Source organism: Leptonotus elevatus, chromosome 3, assembly GCF_054856555.1.
Source record: "Leptonotus elevatus isolate MCC_2025b chromosome 3, RoL_Lele_1.0, whole genome shotgun sequence".
Classification (NCBI taxonomy): domain Eukaryota; kingdom Metazoa; phylum Chordata; class Actinopteri; order Syngnathiformes; family Syngnathidae; genus Leptonotus; species Leptonotus elevatus.
Genome location: NC_141241.1, coordinates 19,461,927 through 19,482,118, shown reverse-complemented (window position 1 = coordinate 19,482,118; position 20,192 = coordinate 19,461,927). Strand labels below are relative to the sequence as shown.

The following is a 20,192-nucleotide window of genomic DNA, read 5'->3' as shown; positions in this document are numbered from 1 at the left end:
TAACATCCTTATGACGGAAAAAGTTGAGTACTGCACGCCGCAATGCTTCCTGGAAACCGAAGAGTGGCCAAAAAGTAGAAAAGTACAACAAATTATCATTTTTTTCTTTATAAGCACGGTTCCCTGTTGGTTTAAAGTACAGAAGCTTCTCACCCTTGGTCTAGATTACAACTCCGAGTGATCTATTTTCGTAGACAGGCACACGTGCGCTCAGCGTAAAAACGGCCGCATCTCAGTTTTCGAGCTGGGCAATTCCAGGCGAGCGTGCTTGTGAATTTGGTACAGTTGAGGCATTATGCCTCCCGTAGGCGTTCCAGCGCTGCCAAGCTCCCCCCGGTGTATCTCCGATTTGGTTACAAAAAGTAAACAAAGATGTTAGACTCACTAAAACCAGGTCTAACTAGTAGCACAGGTGGTGTAATGCGATTTTGGTGGATTTGATTGAGGTCATTCGTAAATTCATAAATATGACAACAGCGTGGGAAAACCCCTCTGAATCATTGTGGTAATCAATTCATTTAACAAACTCTCATAATCACCCTAAATATTTTTAATAGCACTCCCATTACCGCCTGGCATAATTATATGAGTGGTGGGGAGAGGGGGGGGGTTACACATGGTTTGCAAGGTCATAGGTGCAAAGCGGTCTCTAGTTGCCCACATCACATAAATCATCCACAGTATGATAGAGTCACACAGAGACAACTAAAGAAGAGTTTCACAACTATTGTGATTCAATAATTTGCAGTATTAGTCATTTGTCACAGAGAATTAAAAAAAAAAGTACATGCCTGTGACCATTCTCATACTGTCTGTCTACATGTGTTGCTTCTCTGTATGTGTTCAAATATATGTTCTTAAAGAGTTATAATACCAAAACTATTGATGCTATTTGTTATCAGACATTTTGCATGGTTTGTTGGCATTGAGCTGAGCTGAGCAGACATAAGACTTATCTTTCATTTTTGCTCACAAGTCAAAGCAAAAAAATCAGTCAAACAACAGCTCGGCTTGTAAGTCGGCTTATTAGTGCCTCAAGGCACCCCAATTCCAACCCTTAATGCTGAGTGTCAAGCAGGGAGAAAAATGGGTCCCTTTTTTATAGTCTTTGGTATGACCCGGCCGGGGATTGAACCTCCCAATTTCAAGGCGGACACTCTACCATTCTGCTCTACTACTCTACCACTAGGCCACTGAGCTGGTTCTGAAAGTGTGATTGGTCAACAAAAGGTGAAAGTTTTGTTATGACACGTAAGTGTGGGGAAAAAATCTCTTGTTGTGAGAGCTTCTGCAGTATTAAGCAATCAAGGTTCAACATAAAACTAACTATGGCATACTATGATTGCATTGATAATACAATACAGTATACAATAGTAATTATTGTTCGTTCCCTGACTGTTAATGTCCAGGAAAAGGTTTTAAATCCTTTTATTTACATGAATCCATCAATTTAGAGCAGAGTCGGTGTAGCATTTACAATAGAAGCCACAAGAAGAGAAGTTCAGAACAGCTTTAAAATTTAGTGCAAGTCACATAACTCAACACAACCTCATTATTTTATAGAGCACTTTAACTCATTCACTGCCATTGACGGCTATGGACGTCAAAAATTAATTTGATCTATTTCTAGTAGTTTAGTCTTGTAGTACTTTTGTTAACAAGAGTATGAAAACCTAGAATTTTTTTGGGTACATTTAGAACAGATATAAAATGTGTGTATAATCGTGAGTTAACTAGTGAAGTTGTGCAATTAATTAAGATTAAACAATTTTAATCACCTGACGCCCCTAATTTTGAATACTATTTTTTTTATTGCGTCAGGCGGTAATTTAATTTTTTTTTTAAATTAATCGCATGACTTCAATAGTTAATTCACGATTAATCACACATTTTATATCTGTTCTAAATGTACCCAAAAAATTTCTAGGTTTTCATACTCTTGTTAACAAAAGTGGAAAAGATGTTAAACTATTAGAAATAATTCAAATGAATTTTTGACGTCTATAGCCGTCAATGGCAGTGAATGAGTTAAAAACAACCACATCTGAATACAAAGTGCTGCGCATAAAGTAAAAATGTGACATAAAAACAAAGAAAGTTAAGCAATAAATTAATTACATAATGGCACAAGCATGTGAAGAGTGCAACAAATGGTGGAAATAGGGAGTAGACATAATCAAAGCGGTGTAGATTAACCAGCAGTGCGGGCGCTGTCGCCACATGCTTGACTGGACTGTGCTCACAAGAGTTTCACAACCTCGACGCTGCTGATATTACTTTGGCCTCTAAAAAAAAAAGGGGACATCTTTTGCTGATGCCCAAAGGTCAACAGAGGCACTTAGATCACAATAGCATCTTTTGGTTCAATGATTGGGATAACTAGCATAATTCTCAGGGAAGCACAGATGCGCAACATTGTTGATCTGTTAAAAAAAAAAAAGAAGAAGAATTTATGGAAGTGTTTGTGCTTGTCTGACTATATATGTGAAACACAGTTTCAGCAATTATTCGGTATCCTTGACATCCAGTTTGAGGTCCTTGTACGAGTACACTCTTTGTCATTAGTAAAGCAAGTGCACTAGATGCCTACATGCTAACCACTTTTTGCCTATTAGTGTGTAATTTAACCCTACTAGTAGTCTATTATGCATCACTAGTAACACTTCTAGGCTCAACTAGTAGGCATGTTTCTCGCTATAGCCTATTAGATGGATTGTATCAGTCAGTAGCACCAAAATCCCTCAAGTCTAGTAGTTTTGCCGCACTAGCTCCAATGGGCAATCGCTCCATTTCACGTCACACAAAATAATTTGTCATCATAAATATTAACTGTTTAACTGTGAATTTTATCATAAGGACTGGGGGTGATGTGCATCGACCACCCTTAACCATGGTTATCGAATGCAGTCCTTGCTAATTATGTACAGCATGTGATTAATATTAACCCTGATTATCAGCATGCGGTGGTTATGACTGTGGGAGGGTGGTTGCGTATTCTCGATATGAAGAAGGAAAAAAGAAACCTTCCTTTTAATGGGAAGACAAGCGCTTTATTATCTAAATTTATTGTATAATTACATCTTGTACATACTTACTTATAAAGAAACTGATACTGATACTGATATTTTGATACGGGCAGTAAAATGCACTATAAAAATGAAAATATCCATTTAAATACATGATAAATCTGACTCTTGAATGTTATGTATCTTACTTATAGGATATTATGTAACGCATGCAAATCTGTTGAGATGAAGTTCTGCTTCAAGTCATTATTACGTATAGGATTATTTTGCCATTGAAGTAGTAAAGTGGTAGGTATTATGATTTTATGGTATGTCAATTATCTGATTGCGAGAAGTAAAAACAAAGTAAAAAGCGCTGCCAGTGGCGGCTGGTGGAGTTTTCTCTCCTGAGCCTGTTGGTGGTCAAGAAGGAGCTGAGCAGAACGGCAAAGCTCTCCATTTACCGGTCAATCTTCGTTCCCTTTTTTTTTTTTTTATTCTGGAGAGAGCTCAGTATTGTTCTTTCGGTAATCTTACCGATTCAACATACTTGATTGCTTTCTCTCTCTCTCTTTTTGTGTGTGTGCGCGTGTGTGTGCATATTGTCGTGCTTGTGAGTTTGTGCTCATTAATTCACCTGAAACCTATTAAAATTCCCATACCCTTCACATAAACCAAAGACTTCAGAATCCCGCTAGAGTCATGAAGTTATCAGGAGACCCAAGGAAGGATCAAAGAAAAGTGAAATCCAGCACCGACCAGACACCACCTACTACCCACAGGGTTACAAACCAGAATCGTTCACCAACCCCAGAAACATCTAAATTCCAACAAATTAGGGAGACCTCAAGAGACCAAAGGAAAGACTGACAAGAGGAAAGAAGGATAGACGAAGCAGAGTGAGATCCACAGACATCAGACTCCACCAATTCAGCGACTAGAGGAAGAAGCAGATTGTATTTGAATTTCGGTAGATGCTGGTGTGGTGGATCTGGCATGCATGAAAACCTCCACCAAAGAAGGGAGCCGTCGACCCCGGCCAAGACAGGGCAAGCACAGCCCCCGAGGCCAAGGCAGCGCCAGGGAAAAAAAACCTGGCCCCGCGGGTTGAGTACTTTTGCCCCCTTATCTGTTAAACTTAAAATAAATTTCAGCAATGGTATTTATTAAAAATGTATATTTTACTTAAGTACATAACCTGAATTAATATTTTAGATTTTACCAGTCTTAGTTTGACTCATTTTACCTCCTCTGCTTTTGCCTTAAATTAAATAAATAAATGTAACCAGACTGTTTTACTTTGGTAAACAGTTGAATCGGTGCTTGTACGTTTAGAAGTCAGTATTTGTACTGGGGAAAAAAACAAAGTTAAAAAGAAAAAGAAAAAAAGGCAGTATTATTTGTACTAACTGATTGTGAGTACTTTTTCACCACTGGTTATTTTGTAGTAGTACTAAATGCCCCGCCTCCTCCCCTCGAGTTAAAATCCTTATTTACCACATTCTCTACTTCGCTGTGGGGCGAGGCATTTTCTTTTTTTCTGTTTTTGTAGCCTGTAGCCGACTGGTCCCGTTAACAACCAACCATGTGGATGTATTTGTGTTCAGCTCTTGCGGCTCTCCCTTTCGTATATTTGACTGTTAAACGACTTTTTCCGTATCTTTGGGCGGATATCTTGTATATCGGAGATATTTTGAGGATTCTGCTCAAGTTCGCGTGGAGGCGCGGGAGGAGAAGAACCGGTTTCTTCGCGTTGGACCGCTTTTTGGAGCAGACCGTGGCCCGTCCGAACAAACCTTTCGTGGTGTTCGAGAATGAGATCTACACGTTCGCGTCGACGGAGCAGAAGAGCAACCAGGTGGCCAACGCGCTCCTCGCTCACCCCCGCTACGCAGCCGGGGACGCCGTGGCCTTGTTTATGCCCAACGAACCCGCCTTCATGTTTACCTGGCTGGCCTTGGCCAAGCTGGGCTCTCCGGTGGCTCTGCTCAACTACAACATCCGTACCAAGTCTCTGCTGCACTGCTTTGGCTGCAGCAAGGCCAAGGTTCTCATTGCAGCTGCAGGTAAACTTAAGTTTGTTCAACGAGTTTGTTCCTCTTGCTTTTATGGCACTGGAGGGAGGCGGCAAGGCCTTCCCTTCCTGCTGACCTAAATTTAATATTTGTGACATGAAACTGTATCTTCTCTTTTCATCCCGCTGGATGTTAGATTTTTATTAAATTTTTGTACAATCATGTTTAAGTCTCCATGTGCTGCCATGTCAATCATGTGTTCAGGGGCTTTGAATTGTTAAACTACTCACAAAACTTTAATATGTGATAGGGCTGCAATAACATTTCAACTTTAAATAAATGTTATAAATTATTTGACTATTGCTAGATTAATTGATAGAAAAATCGATTCTCGAATATTTAATAGTTGCAACCCCCTTTCAAGATTTCAAAATGTGTCTTTATACGTATACTAATAGAACCAAATTTATTGGCCGATTCATGGGCCAAACAGTTTCGTTCTCAGAGGGAAGTAGCCACTGAACTTCGAGTGTCAGTTTTATTCGCAGCTTGCATCAGTGAAACTGGAGGCGTCATAGTAAGGCAAGGAAGTGGATGTCCTTATAAGTTCACTAGCAAATTGCAGTGTATTTAAGATTCATGAAATTTGCAAAACTTAATATTTTAACTGAAAATAATAATTGAGAAGCACTGCCTTAGAAGGATGTGGATGGAAGTTAAAGGTTTTGAAGTTTTGTTGTTGTTTTCATTCAAATGCGTAAGGCCACTTATGAATGATGTTTTTGTCTAAAGGTTTCAGAACATTGAGTCCTGTCAGGGTGTTGCAGCAGTCATGTGAAGTGGGTCTGGAATGCGACTGGAATATTGAATAATCATGCCTTTTGTAGTTATGAAATTGGATATTTAAAGTGGTTTTGTGCAACATGAGCACATGTAGATAAACCATTCACATTCAAATCTATGGACAGTTTAAAGTCCTTTGTCTTGCCTAACATGCATGTTTTTGGAATGTAGGGGATTGGGGAGGGACACGGGGAAAATGTCCAAATTCCATGTGGGAAGATTGCAGGCAGCTGTGATTCAAATTACGAACCTTATAACTGTGAGGCCTACGTGCTAACCGCTAATCCACCTTGCGGCTGTATTACTCATAATCCATGATCATTATAAATGAGTGATGAATTAGAGCTGTGAATTGCAAAAATTTGCGAGTATTTGATGCCCCCCTCCCTTCAAAAAAAGTTTTATAACTGCCTATAGATGCCACAAGATAAATAAATATAAATAAACAAAGAGCAAACAAGCCCTCCAACAATAACGACCATATTGGTCGTTTTACCATGCACCAAAATACGACCAAGTGTTACATGTTGTAGTTTAGCGACCTCTATCGGCCATGTTCCGTCAGCCATGTTAAATAGCGCAAAAAAAGTAATGGGACTCGAATCCGAGTCGTCTGGTCGGAAGACGAACATTTATCTTACCGAGCTAACGGGCTGGTAATGATCTTTGTATGTGTTTTTTTTAGTGTTCACGTGTATGTCAATTCGTCGTCATGGACTAATGGTTGGGGTTAGGATGAGTCTTTCAGTGAGGTTGTACAGTCCACGTTACGTCTTTACAAGGGGACACTAATTGGTGAGGTTAGGAAAAGACACAGTGAGGTTGTAGACCGCTAGAAAACATGTAGTCAACACTAAACCAATCACTAGCCAAATAGCTATGTCAGATCAAAACTCGCCTTCGGACCAGACGGAGCGGGTTCGAGTCTAACTTTTGGATTTTTATTTTAACATGGCCGATAGAGGTCGCTAAAACAAAAATACGCAACACTTGGTCGTAATTTGGCACCTTTTCAAAACGACCTATGTGGTTGTATTTATTGGAGGACTGTCTCAAATAAATTGCGATGTTTTACTTGTGATAGCCGACATTTATGTGTCCCGCAGAGCTAAAGGAAGCAGTAGAGGATGTTCTACCATCTCTTCGAGAGCAGGGAGTCGTCGTGCTCCTGATGGTCCAGAGCTGTGACACGCCTGGCATCGAAAGCTTCTGCGATAAAGTGGATCAAGCGTCAGACGCCGCCATTCCGTGTTCGCTCAGATCACACATCACATACAAAAGTCCTGCCGTTTATATTTACACGTCAGGGACCACAGGTATGCAATGGTAGTTTTCCTTCCCTGCACTCTAAACTCCAGGGTGATCGAAAACTCAAATATGAATATGTCGTCTGTTTTACCATACATTTGTGTTGTTGTGTTGTGTTGCAGGCCTGCCCAAAGCAGCAGTAGTCAACCAGAACCGCCTCCTAATAGCTCTAGCTGTTTTATCTGCAAATGGGGTTTCCTCAAGTGACGTCATTTATGTCAACTTGCCTCTGTACCACACAGCCGGATTCATTATAGGCTTTATTGGCTCTATTGAGACAGGTGAGTGTACGCAAAGATAACCTGTCCTATCACCAAGCTTGGGGAGTAACAGAATACATGTACCGGCGTTACTGTATACTGTATCCCGAAAAAAAAACATGTAATCAGATTACAGGTACATTTATTAAAAATGAGGATTACTTCGAGGGATTACAGTTTCTACGATGAGACAGAGAGAGAGACACATAGAGATACAGACACACACACACACACACACACAGAGACACAGAGACACACACAGAGAGAGAGAGAGACACGGAGATAGACAGAGAGACACGGAGAGAGAGAGAGAGAGAGAGAGAGAGACAGAGAGATAGACACAGAGAGACACAGAGACAGACAGAAAGAGAGAGAAACAGAGAGAGAGAGAGACACATAGATAGGTAGACAGAGAGAGAGAGAGAGACACACACAAAGCGAGAGAGAAAGAGTCAGAGAGAGACACACACACAGAGACTCACACAGAGAGAGAGAGACACAGAGAGAGACATGGAGATAGACAGAGAGAGAGACACAGAGACAGACAGAAAGAGAGAGAAACAGAGAGAGAGAGAGAGACACATAGATAGGTAGACAGAGAGAGAGAGAGAGACACACAAAGCGAGAGAGAAAGAGACAGAGAGAGAGACACACACAGAGACACAGAGAGAGAGAGACACAGAGAGAGACATGGAGATAGACAGAGAGATAGACACAGAGAGACACAGAGACAGACAGAAAGAGAGAGAAACAGAGAGAGAGAGAGAGACACATAGATAGGTAGACAGAGAGAGAGAGAGACACAAAGCGAGAGAGAAAGAGACAGAGAGAGACACACACACAGAGACTCACATAGAGAGAGAGATAGAGAGAGAGATAGAGATAGACAGAGACAGGCAGAAAGAGAGGCACAGAGAGAGACACACAGAGAGAGAGAGACACAGACACACAGAGAGAGAGAGAGAGACACGCAGAGAGAGAGAGACACGCAGAGAGAGACAGAGACACGCAGAGAGAGGCAGAGAGAAAGGCAGAGAGAGAGACAGAGCGAGCGACAGAGCGTTACTAACTAGATTTTTTGGCAGGTAACTTGTAACTGTAACGGATTACATTTTAAAAGTAACCCTCCCAACCCTGCCTATCACAACATCTATTCTAGTGGTGCTCCAATCAGAGTTTTAAACTGCGGATTCCGATACTGATCATCTATCGATGATCGATTGTGATACCGATCACATTCATGGATTAGGTGTACATTTTTCAATGCATTTTAGAGACATAAATGCCGTTTTTTCTTGATTAATCAATAAGTCTGTTGATTATTTTTTTTAATTAATTGAAGTCACATTAAAAAAAAAGTTTATGTATATACCTTTTTTATTCAAAAACATGACATTGTCATGTCAAGTAAAATTTATTTGTATAGCTGTTACTAAAAAAGTCTCAAAGAGCTTCACAAGCCCACAGTTGACAAACAGAATGACCAAATGGGATGAAAATGCTCTGTATTAACACATCATAGGGCAGAATGGGATTTCACTTTGATTCAAAGGGGTGTCAATTGGTGTATTCTTTTTGTCAATCAGAAGTCATGCATCCACAAGTCATGTAGACGCTTCAATCGGAACGGCGAGGCTCCGGTTTTGTTTTAAACAATTCGTCCGCCCTGGTTTGATTCAATGCAGTGAACCTGTTGAAAACAAGCTCTCCATACTCCTCCGGATTAAATTTGTTGTGTTGAGACTCCCGCCAGTTATTTTTTTGTGGCATGTGATAACTTGCAGGATGTAAACTTGGCAACGCTCTCATAAAAACTTCCACATGGCAGACATGTTTGTTCGTTGGTGCTGCGTGCGCCTGCGCTGTGTGATCGTTTTTTTGATCGGCCATATAAGGCTTTGATCAAAATTTGCCGCAAATATCGGCCAATCATGGTCTGAGCATCCCTAACCTATACAATGTCCCTATTGAAGATCTTCATGTTCAATTCTAATTTGGCGCCTGATTCTTTTTCACTGAATGAAGAAGACTGAAATTAACTCATTCACTGCCATTGACGGCTATAGACGTCAAAAATTCATTTGAACTATTTCTATTAGTTTAACATTTTTGTTCCACTTTTGTTAACGAGTGTGAAAACTTTTTTATTGTACATTTAGAACAGATATCAAATTTACGATTAATCGTGAGTTAACTACTGAAGTTTAATAATAATAATTTTAATCGCCTGGTGCCCCAAATTTTTTATAATCTTTTCTTTTTTTTAAATCGCGTCAGATGATTACAACTTTTAATTGTAATTAATCACATGACTTCAATAATTAACTCACGATTAATCACAAATTTGATATCTGTTCTAAATGTAAAATATATATATTTTTAAGTTTTCATACTCTTATTAACAAAAGTGGAAAAAGTGGAAAACTAATAGAAATAGTTTAAATGAATTTTTGACGTCTATAGTCGTCAATGGCAGTGAATGAGTAAAGATTTTGCAATGGCTTTCCTTGAACGGAACCCTGCTGAACAGGCATAGTGAAAATATTAAATTCCATATGTTTTCCCCTCCCACACTACCACATATACAAGAAAAAAACAATATTAAATTGTAGTGTAAATCCGGCTTTAGTTTGAAAATACTACATTTCGTCAGACAGTTCAACCCACTTTTGACCTCAGAAGAGACGAGCAGATGCGTAAAACCACACCTTACTTATCATATTTCAGTCACAACTATTGTGCAAATCTGGTTTGCTTTCTCTGTGGTGCAGACATAACTGCATTTAGAAAAGAAGATCATTGTCAATCTTTTTTTTAATTTTTAACCACTTAACCAAGAATGTACAGTAGTGTACTGTAATTTGAGAAATTCCACGATGAACCTAAAACTTAATTTGAGCTTTTGAGTGCATTTAGTTTTTGTGTTTTGGGGAATGCTGGAGCCCCTTAGAAAAGCCGCCATGTGCAGCCGCACATATTGCATTGAGTCAAATTAGGTTGGTCTTTAACTCATTCACTGCCATTGACGACTATAGACGTCAAAAATTCATGTGAACTATTTCTATTAGTTAAACTTTTTTTTCCATTTCATTTCATTTTTTTATGAAAACCTAGATTTTGTTTTATTGTACATTTAGAACAGATATACAATTCTCATGCGATTAATTATGATTAAACGCCCCTTATTTTATTTTTTATTTTTTATTAGGCCCATCAGGCGATTGCAATTTTTAATTGTAATTAATCACATGACTAGTTAGCTAACGATTAATCACAAATTTTATATCTGTTCTAAATTTACAATTAAAAAAATCCTAGGTTTTCATACTCTTGTTTGCAAAAGTGGAAAAAAAATGTTAAACTAATAGAAATAGTTTAAATGAATTTTTGACGTCTATAGCCGTCAATGGCAGTGAATGAGTTAATGGCTGTTTTAGATCCAACAACCAATATCCCTACATTTTTGTAGTGTATATTTAAAGCGGCTTCTCAGAAATGCTGATCTACTAGCAAAGTGACGAGTATCTAAAATCTGCTTTGTCAAATTAGTGAAATGTTGCACTTCCTGCCCTCCCAACTTGATACTTCCTCTTGCAAGTGTTACATTTTCTGTTACTAGAATCCAAATGGAGTCTTTTGTCGCAGAGAAGAACTAATCTAAGCAAAGCTGATTTACTCAACAGTGGATTACCTCGACCTTAGAAAAGCTTCTTTTTTTTCTTTCTTAATGGGCTAAAGATTGGACGGGGGTTGGGGGGTTGATCCTCGGGAACATTTTTTGTTTGTTTTTTGCCATACTAGAATAAAGTAATTGCACACCACTCCAGTAGGTGGCAGATAGTTGGGGCGTGTGGTTGAGTTCAAAATATTTTCTGCCTCCTTTTGTAGAGTTTGGGGGGGGGCTAAACTCAACTCTCCTACACATTTCTGTCAGTGAAATAATAATTAATAGGAAGACGCTAGTATGATGGAACGCTATTATCACTTGATTTACAGTTTGGATTGATGACTGATGTTAATGGTCTTGTCTTTGGAGGGTCCACAATCATTCTGAAGAAGAAGTTTTCGGCCTCTCAGTTCTGGGACGACTGCAGGAAATACGATGTGACAGTTGTGCAGTACATAGGGGAAGTGATGCGCTACCTCTGCAGCACACCCAAGGTAAAGGTTCAAGCACTTTTTCAGTAGAATTCAATTTGCAGTGGTTTGACTCGTTTATAGAAGCTGCCGACATAAACCAATGTAATCGTAAATGTAATGTAACTTTGTAAGACATGACTGAACATGCTTTTTTTAAAAAAAATTTTTTTTTACATTTTTCCTTTGCTCTTATGGAACAGCAGCTTATAATAAGTTTTTTATTTCACTGCATGGCAAACCTGGATCACATGTTTTTTGGGGGAGGGATTAGAACTCATTAACCGCAATGACTTGACGTCACATTAAACCGCTTCCACTCCAAATGCAGCCAAAATAGCATCTGTATTCCTTTTCTGCTCGTTGATGCATTACCAATACATACCTAGGAACTTTTTGCAAGCATTAGTTTGTCTTTGGACCAGTCAGAGGGGACAATAAATCCTGTTCTGGAGCTCTACTCGTGCTACGGTGACATTTTCGGACTGCAAACTTGGATGAATTGTCCAATTTGAAGTAAGTTTTGCCAAGATACAAATATATAGTATTGTTTACTTGTAACTTAAGGAGGTCAAGTACCTATGACAAATATTTTTGTATATATTTGATTAAATCGGTTTGTAGCATATTTGCTACATTCAGCCTCAATGGCTGTATCTAGACGGCTTTCAATACTCACACATTTTCTTTAGGAACTGCTATTCTAGTTAATATCTGTAATCATAAATTTAAAAAAAAACACCACTGTGAGTTATAAATGTAATTTTTCATTATTTTTCTGTACAACTCAAAAAATTAACGCAGAATCTCATGCAACCATGAGGACCTCGGGCCAGGGCTCATCCTGTGAACGATGATGACAACTGTCTCAGTGACAGTGATGAGGAGTACACTCCGTAAACCGGGTGATTAAAAAATACATTTGGTTAAAGTTTCGTTTGAGGATGTAACTATGTACACATTGAATAGATAAAAGTGACCGCTCTTTCCCAAAGTGATTTTTTTTTCTTCCCTACACCAGGTGATAACTAGTTTTGGATCAGTTTGTCGCTCTTTGCAAACACGGGATACAAACGCTGGGGACTGTGCAGCAAAAGCGCCTGCGCGAGTGCAGTTCCAGTGCAGACTTGGAGATGAGGAAGAAGGAAGGAAGGTCATTCGAAGAGCAACAGGCTGTTGTGTATAACGTGGGCGTATGAGCGGGCAAATGGTTTGACGACAAAGGGGAGGGTTGGTGACGGCACTTTTGCCACTGCCCAGTCAGTTTCCAGCATAGAACAATGGCATAGAAAACTGAAAAGGAATGCCCAAGCATCATCAGCCGATGCAAGAATTCATGGGTGCGGGGAAGAATTCCACAAGTGAGCTCAAGTGGCATGCTCACTCACATTGTAACATAACAGTTGTTACATTAATAAAATAATCATCATATCTGAGATGGAAACGGGTGCTGTTTTTTTGGTTTTGTTTAAACCAGAAATGCCTGTTGTGGCTAATTTGCATAATTTTTTCTCTCTCTCTCTCTCTCTGAGAGATCAGTATTGTTCATTTGGTAATCTTACTGATTCGACATGTCATCATCAATGCTCTCTTTCTTTTTTTTGTATGTGCGGGGGTGTGTGTGGATATGTGAGTGTGTACTCATTAATTCACCTAAAACCTATGAAAAATCCCATACCGTTCACCTAAACCGAATACTTCAGAATCCAGCTAGTCATGAGGTTGTCAGAAGACCCGAGGAAGGCTCAAAGAAAGGACAGTGAAACTTAATCTCTCACCAACCCCATCATAACTATCTAATATCTATTTTTTTGTGCTATACTCAAATCAACTTTTACACTTAGCTTAGCATCAACTTGAAAGCAGACTTCTTTTTTTTTTAATAATTGGAAATAAATTCAGGCATCAAGGGGCCAAAGTTACATAATGAATTAACCTACTGAGAAATAATTTCATTGTAATTTTTACACTTGTGTTTATACATCCTGTTCCGGAGCTCAATTTATAAGGTGATCTGCATTTCGTGCCATAACGGCCAGCCCTACTAACGAGCAAACGTGATGAAAGCGCAACCTCTCACACAAAGTGCATGATTCCCTCTTCTTGGAAGTAAGATGCTGAGACAGGGTATTTCATTGGCCGAGCTTTCTGGGCACCATGCCTCCACGCCGCTTGAAGTACTGTATCACATTTTCATTCAAGACAAATTCACACCTAGAATACTGAGAACTAACCTGCACCAAGCTGCCTTTTATTACAAATCCTGTTGGAGATAAGTTTCCAAATCTGCACATTCCCACTCCCTCGGCTCATCACAGCTGGCTTACCAAAATAGAAATCGTTAAATCTCGACTATCGGGTTCCGGCCTTCTGCGTCAGAATCAGCAGGGTGTGATTCCTTATGTATACATGTAGTGTAACTATTGGCTATCTGTACAATAGCAACTCTTCTTCAGGGTAATACAATCATTTTTATCTTCTTAAAATGAATGTACTGTATCCATGCATACTGTAAATTGCTCATACACGGCCATTCAGAGTATCTAATTGCGTCACATGCGCTGCAGGTTCAATTTAGCACTCGATCCTGTATCAGTTGTATCTGGTCACCACTCGGAATAGATGCTGGCCTTTACCCTGGAAGACCATATCGAGTAACTTGGTCATCGGGTCTCAGGAGGAATGCGAGTGGTCACATGCTTCAATATTTTGTGTGTATTTTCAGTCAATTTGAAGTTGAAGCGTCTTCGCTGATCTGAATTTGGCCTTATAAGTAAATATGCAAACATGTGCTTACTCGCCAAGAAAGATGCTTGATTGTGGTCCAAGGATACAAGTGATGGGCCGCAATACTGTATTTGGTCCTGAGCCACTATGTCTGTAGACCTGCCAACACACACAAGGTTGTAATCCGCAACCAGTGATCTCCAGTTTTCGAGGATTATTGCCGTGTGTCTTTATAAGAAAGAAGCCCATTTTGAGCAACGTCAAATTTGAAAATCATGACCTAAAGTCAAAGGTCAGGACTCTGTAAGGATCCATTTCAAATAGTCTTCCTCGAACTTTTAGGGATTAGCCTATCTCAGCGATTCTCAAAGTGTGGTACAGGCTCTCTCTAGTGGTTTGAGAAATAATCATTGCCCAAGTACAGTTCATCCAGCCATCCATTATCTGTGTTGCTTATGCTAATTTTTATTGAACTCTTTAAGTTCGATACATTTGTATTTTATCTCTAATACCAATTACTACAACTACCAAAAAATAATCATGATAATTTACTAACTTAAATAGTTAATATTTCTCAATTTGTGACTGTATATAAATTGCTGTTGAAACTTTTCTGAATGAACATACCGTCTATGCTTGAAATACAGAAGGAAAATGACAAGGACCACAAAGTACGAATGGCCATTGGAAATGGAATCCGAGCGGAGATATGGCGGGAGTTTCTGAACCGCTTTGGGAACATTCTGGTCAAAGAGTTTTATGCCTCCACTGAAGGAAATGTAGGATTTGTCAACTATGCTGGGAAAATTGGAGCCCTCGGAAGAGTCAACTTTGTTCATAGGGTAAGAAAACAACTGCCCCGTGTCTCTGTAAATATATAATAGAGCATATACTAGTGTACAGTGTGAATACTATTTAACATCCATCCATGCATTATGTGAACCGCTTATCCAGTGCTTCACAAAGTGGTATACAAGAGGTATGCCGGCTCCCTCTAGTGTTAGGGGAAAGAATCACTGCCTGAGTATGGTTCTGCTGTATTGAAATGAGGTTCCATTCATTTGTATTTTTAATTTGAAGAACATTTATTTAGGCATCATTTTTTATTGACTTATGTGTTTTATACATTTTATGAAATTGCTATTTAAAGGGGAACTCAAGTTCTAAATGTTCTTCGCAATAATGTGGTCTATGCATCCCCGCTACTTTAAACAGGGTATTTATTTTGCATTTGTGCAATATTAAATAACCAGAAATGGATAAAAAACGGGTGGATTTTGCTACTTTTGATTTGACTTCCCCTTTAAGTCATTTTTTGTGTGCCTGTTTTTAAGCACAGTGTTAATGTTCAAACTGCATAAAGTTACAATAATATACTTAAAATATAAGTCTCGTGTTTGATGAATAACTCAGGCCTACTTTTTTTTTTAACGTGGTACTTGGTGAATTATTATTATTTTTAAAACTTAAAAATATGCATTTTGTTGTCTTCTATTTTTTTTCTTCTAGAAACTGTTTCCTTACAGTCTCATCAAGTATGATACAGAGCGCGATGAGGTGATTCGAGATGCTAACGGTCTCTGCATTGAGGCACCCAAAGGTGAGCAACATTTGAGTGAGTCAGTATTTACGAGGGGTGTGCCCAAAAAATCGATTCTCATTTAGTACGATTCAGAATCAATTTTAAATGTCCCCAAAATCGATTTTATTTAAATTATTTTATACTGTCTTGCCTTTGTCTGTGTGTGCGCCTTTAGTTGGAGCGCTGTTCATGTTGTACCCGATCTAGCCACTTAGAGGCAGTGTGGTTCCACGTGGACTAATACACTGTTAAGTTGTAGCCACATTAGAGAGTAGAAGGAAAAAGTCACAATCAATTTATTCCAATAAAAGTTGTTGTTTTGCAGTGTGGAGCTGTTTTTTTGAGTGATAAAAGTGAATAACGCGCTAATTAGCATTAGCGAGTCAGACTGGAGTAGATCATTACAATTCCTTGCACATCTATAGATTGAAGCAAAAATCATTGTCAATCAAATCATTTTGAAGCAAAAATCAATTCTGAATCGAATTGTGAGACGTTCAAAGATTCCCACCCTTAGTATTTACCGTTACTGTTTACCGTAATGTTTTTGTTGAAGGTGAGACAGGACTGCTGGTATCCAAGATTAGCGACCTAGCTCCTTTCGTCGGTTACGCCCAGAACGAGGAGCAAACGGAGCGCAAAAGACTCCGTGATGTTTTCAAAAAGGGAGATCTGTATTTTAACAGTGGAGACCTTATGAGGGTTGACAAAGACAACTTCATTTACTTTCAGGATCGTGTAGGTGACACATTCAGGTACAGCAATTTTGTCCACTTTTCCAAAAGCATCATCTTGTACAACATTTCACACCGTTCTCTTTTGTTTCAATTTTTTTGTGCGTTCACAGGTGGAAAGGTGAAAATGTGGCTACAACAGAAGTTTCTGACATCTTGACACTGACGGATTGTCTCAAAGAAGCCAATGTTTACGGGGTAGAAGTTCCAGGTACTTGAAAATATCTGATGTAATGAATTTCACGATGATGTCACACGTAGGGTGGCAAAAGCTCTGATCATGGCACCACAAGGAAACACACACTTACACAGTTATTTGAGCAATTAAGAAAACAAGCTACAAAGTTTGAATGCTAATTTTAGCCTCGTTCACTACCACCATAGTTTGAATGTGACAAGTGTCAATTGAAAAGAAGTTGCGTGAGGTGAACTGTTTGAAACTCTGTCATTTACATTTCACACATACATGATCATTAATGCACTGGCTAAAGAACTGACTTTCGCGTTACTAAGATTAATGGCAAAAACATGTTTTTTGGCGGTTAAATGGATAGCACCATGTAATCTGTTAGCAAGCTAGCCATTATTTATTTTTAGCTAAATCAATGTAAAAACCTACAACTTTTGGGGTATGTATGGTTGTGCAAACCCAAACGCAATATATATATATTTTAAATATTCTGAATAATCACAACGTGTTGCAGGTGTAACGAGTTAGCATCCAGTTATTTCCGTAACATTGGGCAGCTCAGCGTTTTGCCACATAAACACCTGTTCACATTTTGCGTTTTAATGTGTTTGATTAAAGACAATTTTTTTAATTTCGACATACAAACTACGATGTGAATGCGCCTTGGTTTCATTTCAGGTTTAGTGGTAGAAATCATTTTTCTGCCACCCAGAAGTGCCTTGGCACTTATTGTTGAACTGTTCTACACTGTTTTTATGTGAATTTATCTTTCGTTTCAGGGCACGAGGGACGCATAGGAATGGCCGCCGTCACTGTAAAGGAAGGAGCACAATTCGATGGAAGTCAAATCTATAATCACGTGGTTAGCTATCTACCTGCGTATGCTAGGCCACGCTTTATAAGGATAAAGGTAAGGTTTGTTCACTGTCTTGTGGAAGGTCTTTGGCAGCTTGCATTTGTTTGTAGGTTCTCACTTTACAAACTCATGAAAGTCAGAGCACATGCAGTTGTAAAAACTGCTGCTTGCCAAAAGACAAATGTTTCTTAAGTGTTTTTGCGCCATTTGGTGCTATAAATAGTAAATCCTTCTTGTGGCGCATGCCACATGCTAAGCTAGTGATACATTATCACACATTAGTTGCCATAACTACTCCTTCTTCTACTTTCTTTCGGCGGTTGGCAAATACCTTTGGTGCATTACCGCCACCTTGTGCATGTGGCATTCACCACAACAAGGATTTAATATTTAAATCATCAAAAGGTGCAATAAGAATATGAAAGACCTGCTCAAACAGCTTCCCATATTATTACTGAATAGGAGTGTCCCCAACATGTTTTTGGTTTGAACTCCTTGCAGGATGTGGTGGAGTTGACGGGGACTTTCAAGCAACTGAAAGTGAAGTTAGTGGAGGAGAATTTTGACCCAGGACGAATCCAGGACCCCCTATACATCCTCGATGACAAGCTCAAGAGTTACGTACCCCTGACAGCTCAGGTCCACAGCTCCATCCTATCAGGAAGCATGAAGCTCTAAACCAATTCTCACTCACTGTGCTGGCTTTGCAGTGTGGCTGCAAGAGGTACTTGCGGTATATTCAACTTGAACTGGGATCCCCGTTTTCCCTTTTAACAATCAAGTATGTGAAATCATGCAGAGTCCTGCTTATTATAAGTAGTAAATGGAAATAAGAAATGACCCCCTCTGGGAAGCAAAATTATTACACTTACATTTGTACATAGTATACAGCAGGGGTCACCACCTCTGGTCCTCGAGGGCACCTTTTCAGCATGTTTTGGAGGTTTCCCTCCTCCAATGCGCCTGATTCGATCAGGGACGTTATTGGGCTTCTGCAGAGCTTGCGGATGAGCTGATCATATGAATCAGGTGTGTTGGATGTTGGAAACATCCAACACATGCTGGATAGGTGTCCTTGAAGACCGAGTTGGTGAGCCCTGGCATATACATTACCAGCAAGTTCTCGTGAATAGTCAAGAGTTTACATGAAAAGTGATGTCCAATAGTGTTTACAGACTCAGTTTTGATAAATCTGCAAATTTGTGTTGACCAAGATGGCGACCAAAACAGCACGGATGAATGAGGTGTAAGCAGATGAATTATAGGATGGCTGTACGTGTGTCATCAATATAGTGGTGCCTTGAGATACGAGTGACCCAACTTACACGTTTTTCAAGATATGAGCATTTGAGGGTGGGTTTTTTTGGCCTTGATTTGTGAGCGTAACTTGATACGACTGCTGTATCGTGGCAGTGAATTAAAATATATTCGCTTCACAACAAGTAACCATTTGGCAAATAGTGAGCAACTCTCAAGGCTACAAGCTGCTTAATGCCACTGAGTTGAAGTTAACTGTATAACTAAACATTAAACAAAGGCAATTACACATTGGTTATTTTAGCCTTTACTCGGGCTGCAAGCTTAATGATAACCAAGGTTATTTTAGTTAACAAAAATTAATAAGATAAGTCAAACTAACATAAAAAACATTTTGTTAATGAAATAAAAGAAAAACAAACATGATTAAAAAAAACCACTAAATGAAAGTACATTTGACTTTTACGAAACAAACTAAAACTGTAATTAGAGAAAATGTCCTTGTCTTTGACAATTAATTTAATAAATGACCCTTTGGTGTTGATTTTAAATGCATTTATTTTGGTACTATGGTACCACTGTGGGGACCCTGGGTGATTCACGTTACGAGCATGGTATGGCCATGAAGGAAATAAGTAAACTCGTATCTCAAAGCACCACTGTACTTTTGACGAAAGCGTTTATAGAGGAAAGAAAAATATTGACAAGTGGGGGGAAAATTTCTGTTGGTGGCCCTCTGTTAATCAAAGACAACCCCACAAAGATCAATGAAATAACTTTGAACTGACAAAAGGAAAAAGTCTGTAAGTCAATTTGCCGCAATGTAATTGGCAAACCACAAAGATTCCGGGTTAATGTCCTTTTAAACAGATGAGACAAAACTGGAGCTATTTGGCAAGATGTAAAAATGAAGCTGCGTGATGGGAAATAAATAAATAAATAAAACACTGACCTGACTAAAACTGGGTGTGTGCATTAAAAAAAAGATTACAATAAAAAAATTAACACCCAAAATTGGTTAAGAGCAACAACAACAAAAGACAGTTCTTAAGTGGTCTTCTATGAGCACGGTCTAAATTTAGGTACATTTTTATTTTGTCAGTTTTAAATTATTTAACAATTTTGTACATTGTGTGTGTGCGTGTGTGTATATATACAGTATATGTATATACTAAAACATTATATTTTCTGAATGTATATTATTGTTATTATGGAAATGCAACCAAGTAAGCAAATAAATACCTGGCATGTCATCTTTTTGACTTGGTTCAGTGACTA

The 20,192-nt window shown here is 38.9% G+C and overlaps 1 protein-coding gene across 1 annotated transcript; it reads left to right on the top strand.

Annotated features, from left to right (window-relative positions):
• The first annotated feature begins 4,499 nt into the window (after nucleotides 1–4,499).
• LOC147177225 (long-chain fatty acid transport protein 2-like) lies at nucleotides 4,500–20,181 on the top strand. The gene is made up of 10 exons (XM_086071549.1): nucleotides 4,500–5,071; nucleotides 6,970–7,179; nucleotides 7,294–7,452; nucleotides 11,468–11,592; nucleotides 14,943–15,137; nucleotides 15,805–15,895; nucleotides 16,434–16,632; nucleotides 16,725–16,822; nucleotides 17,581–17,711; nucleotides 18,159–20,181. Exons 1-10 carry the CDS (start codon nucleotides 4,591–4,593, stop codon nucleotides 18,333–18,335), a joined length of 1,866 nt encoding a protein of 621 aa, XP_085927675.1. The 5' UTR covers nucleotides 4,500–4,590; the 3' UTR covers nucleotides 18,336–20,181.
• The last annotated feature ends 11 nt before the right edge of the window (nucleotides 20,182–20,192 follow it).

Excerpts from the sequence above, each read along its gene's own strand:
- LOC147177225 (XM_086071549.1), top strand. The coding sequence starts at position 4,591 with ATGTGGATGTATTTGTGTTCAGCTCTTGCGGCTCTCCCTTTCGTATAT. Across the intron at positions 5,072-6,969 it reads GGTTCTCATTGCAGCTGCAG|AGCTAAAGGAAGCAGTAGAG; the intron begins GTAAACTTAAGT and ends TGTGTCCCGCAG. Across the intron at positions 15,138-15,804 it reads GAGTCAACTTTGTTCATAGG|AAACTGTTTCCTTACAGTCT; the intron begins GTAAGAAAACAA and ends TTTTTCTTCTAG.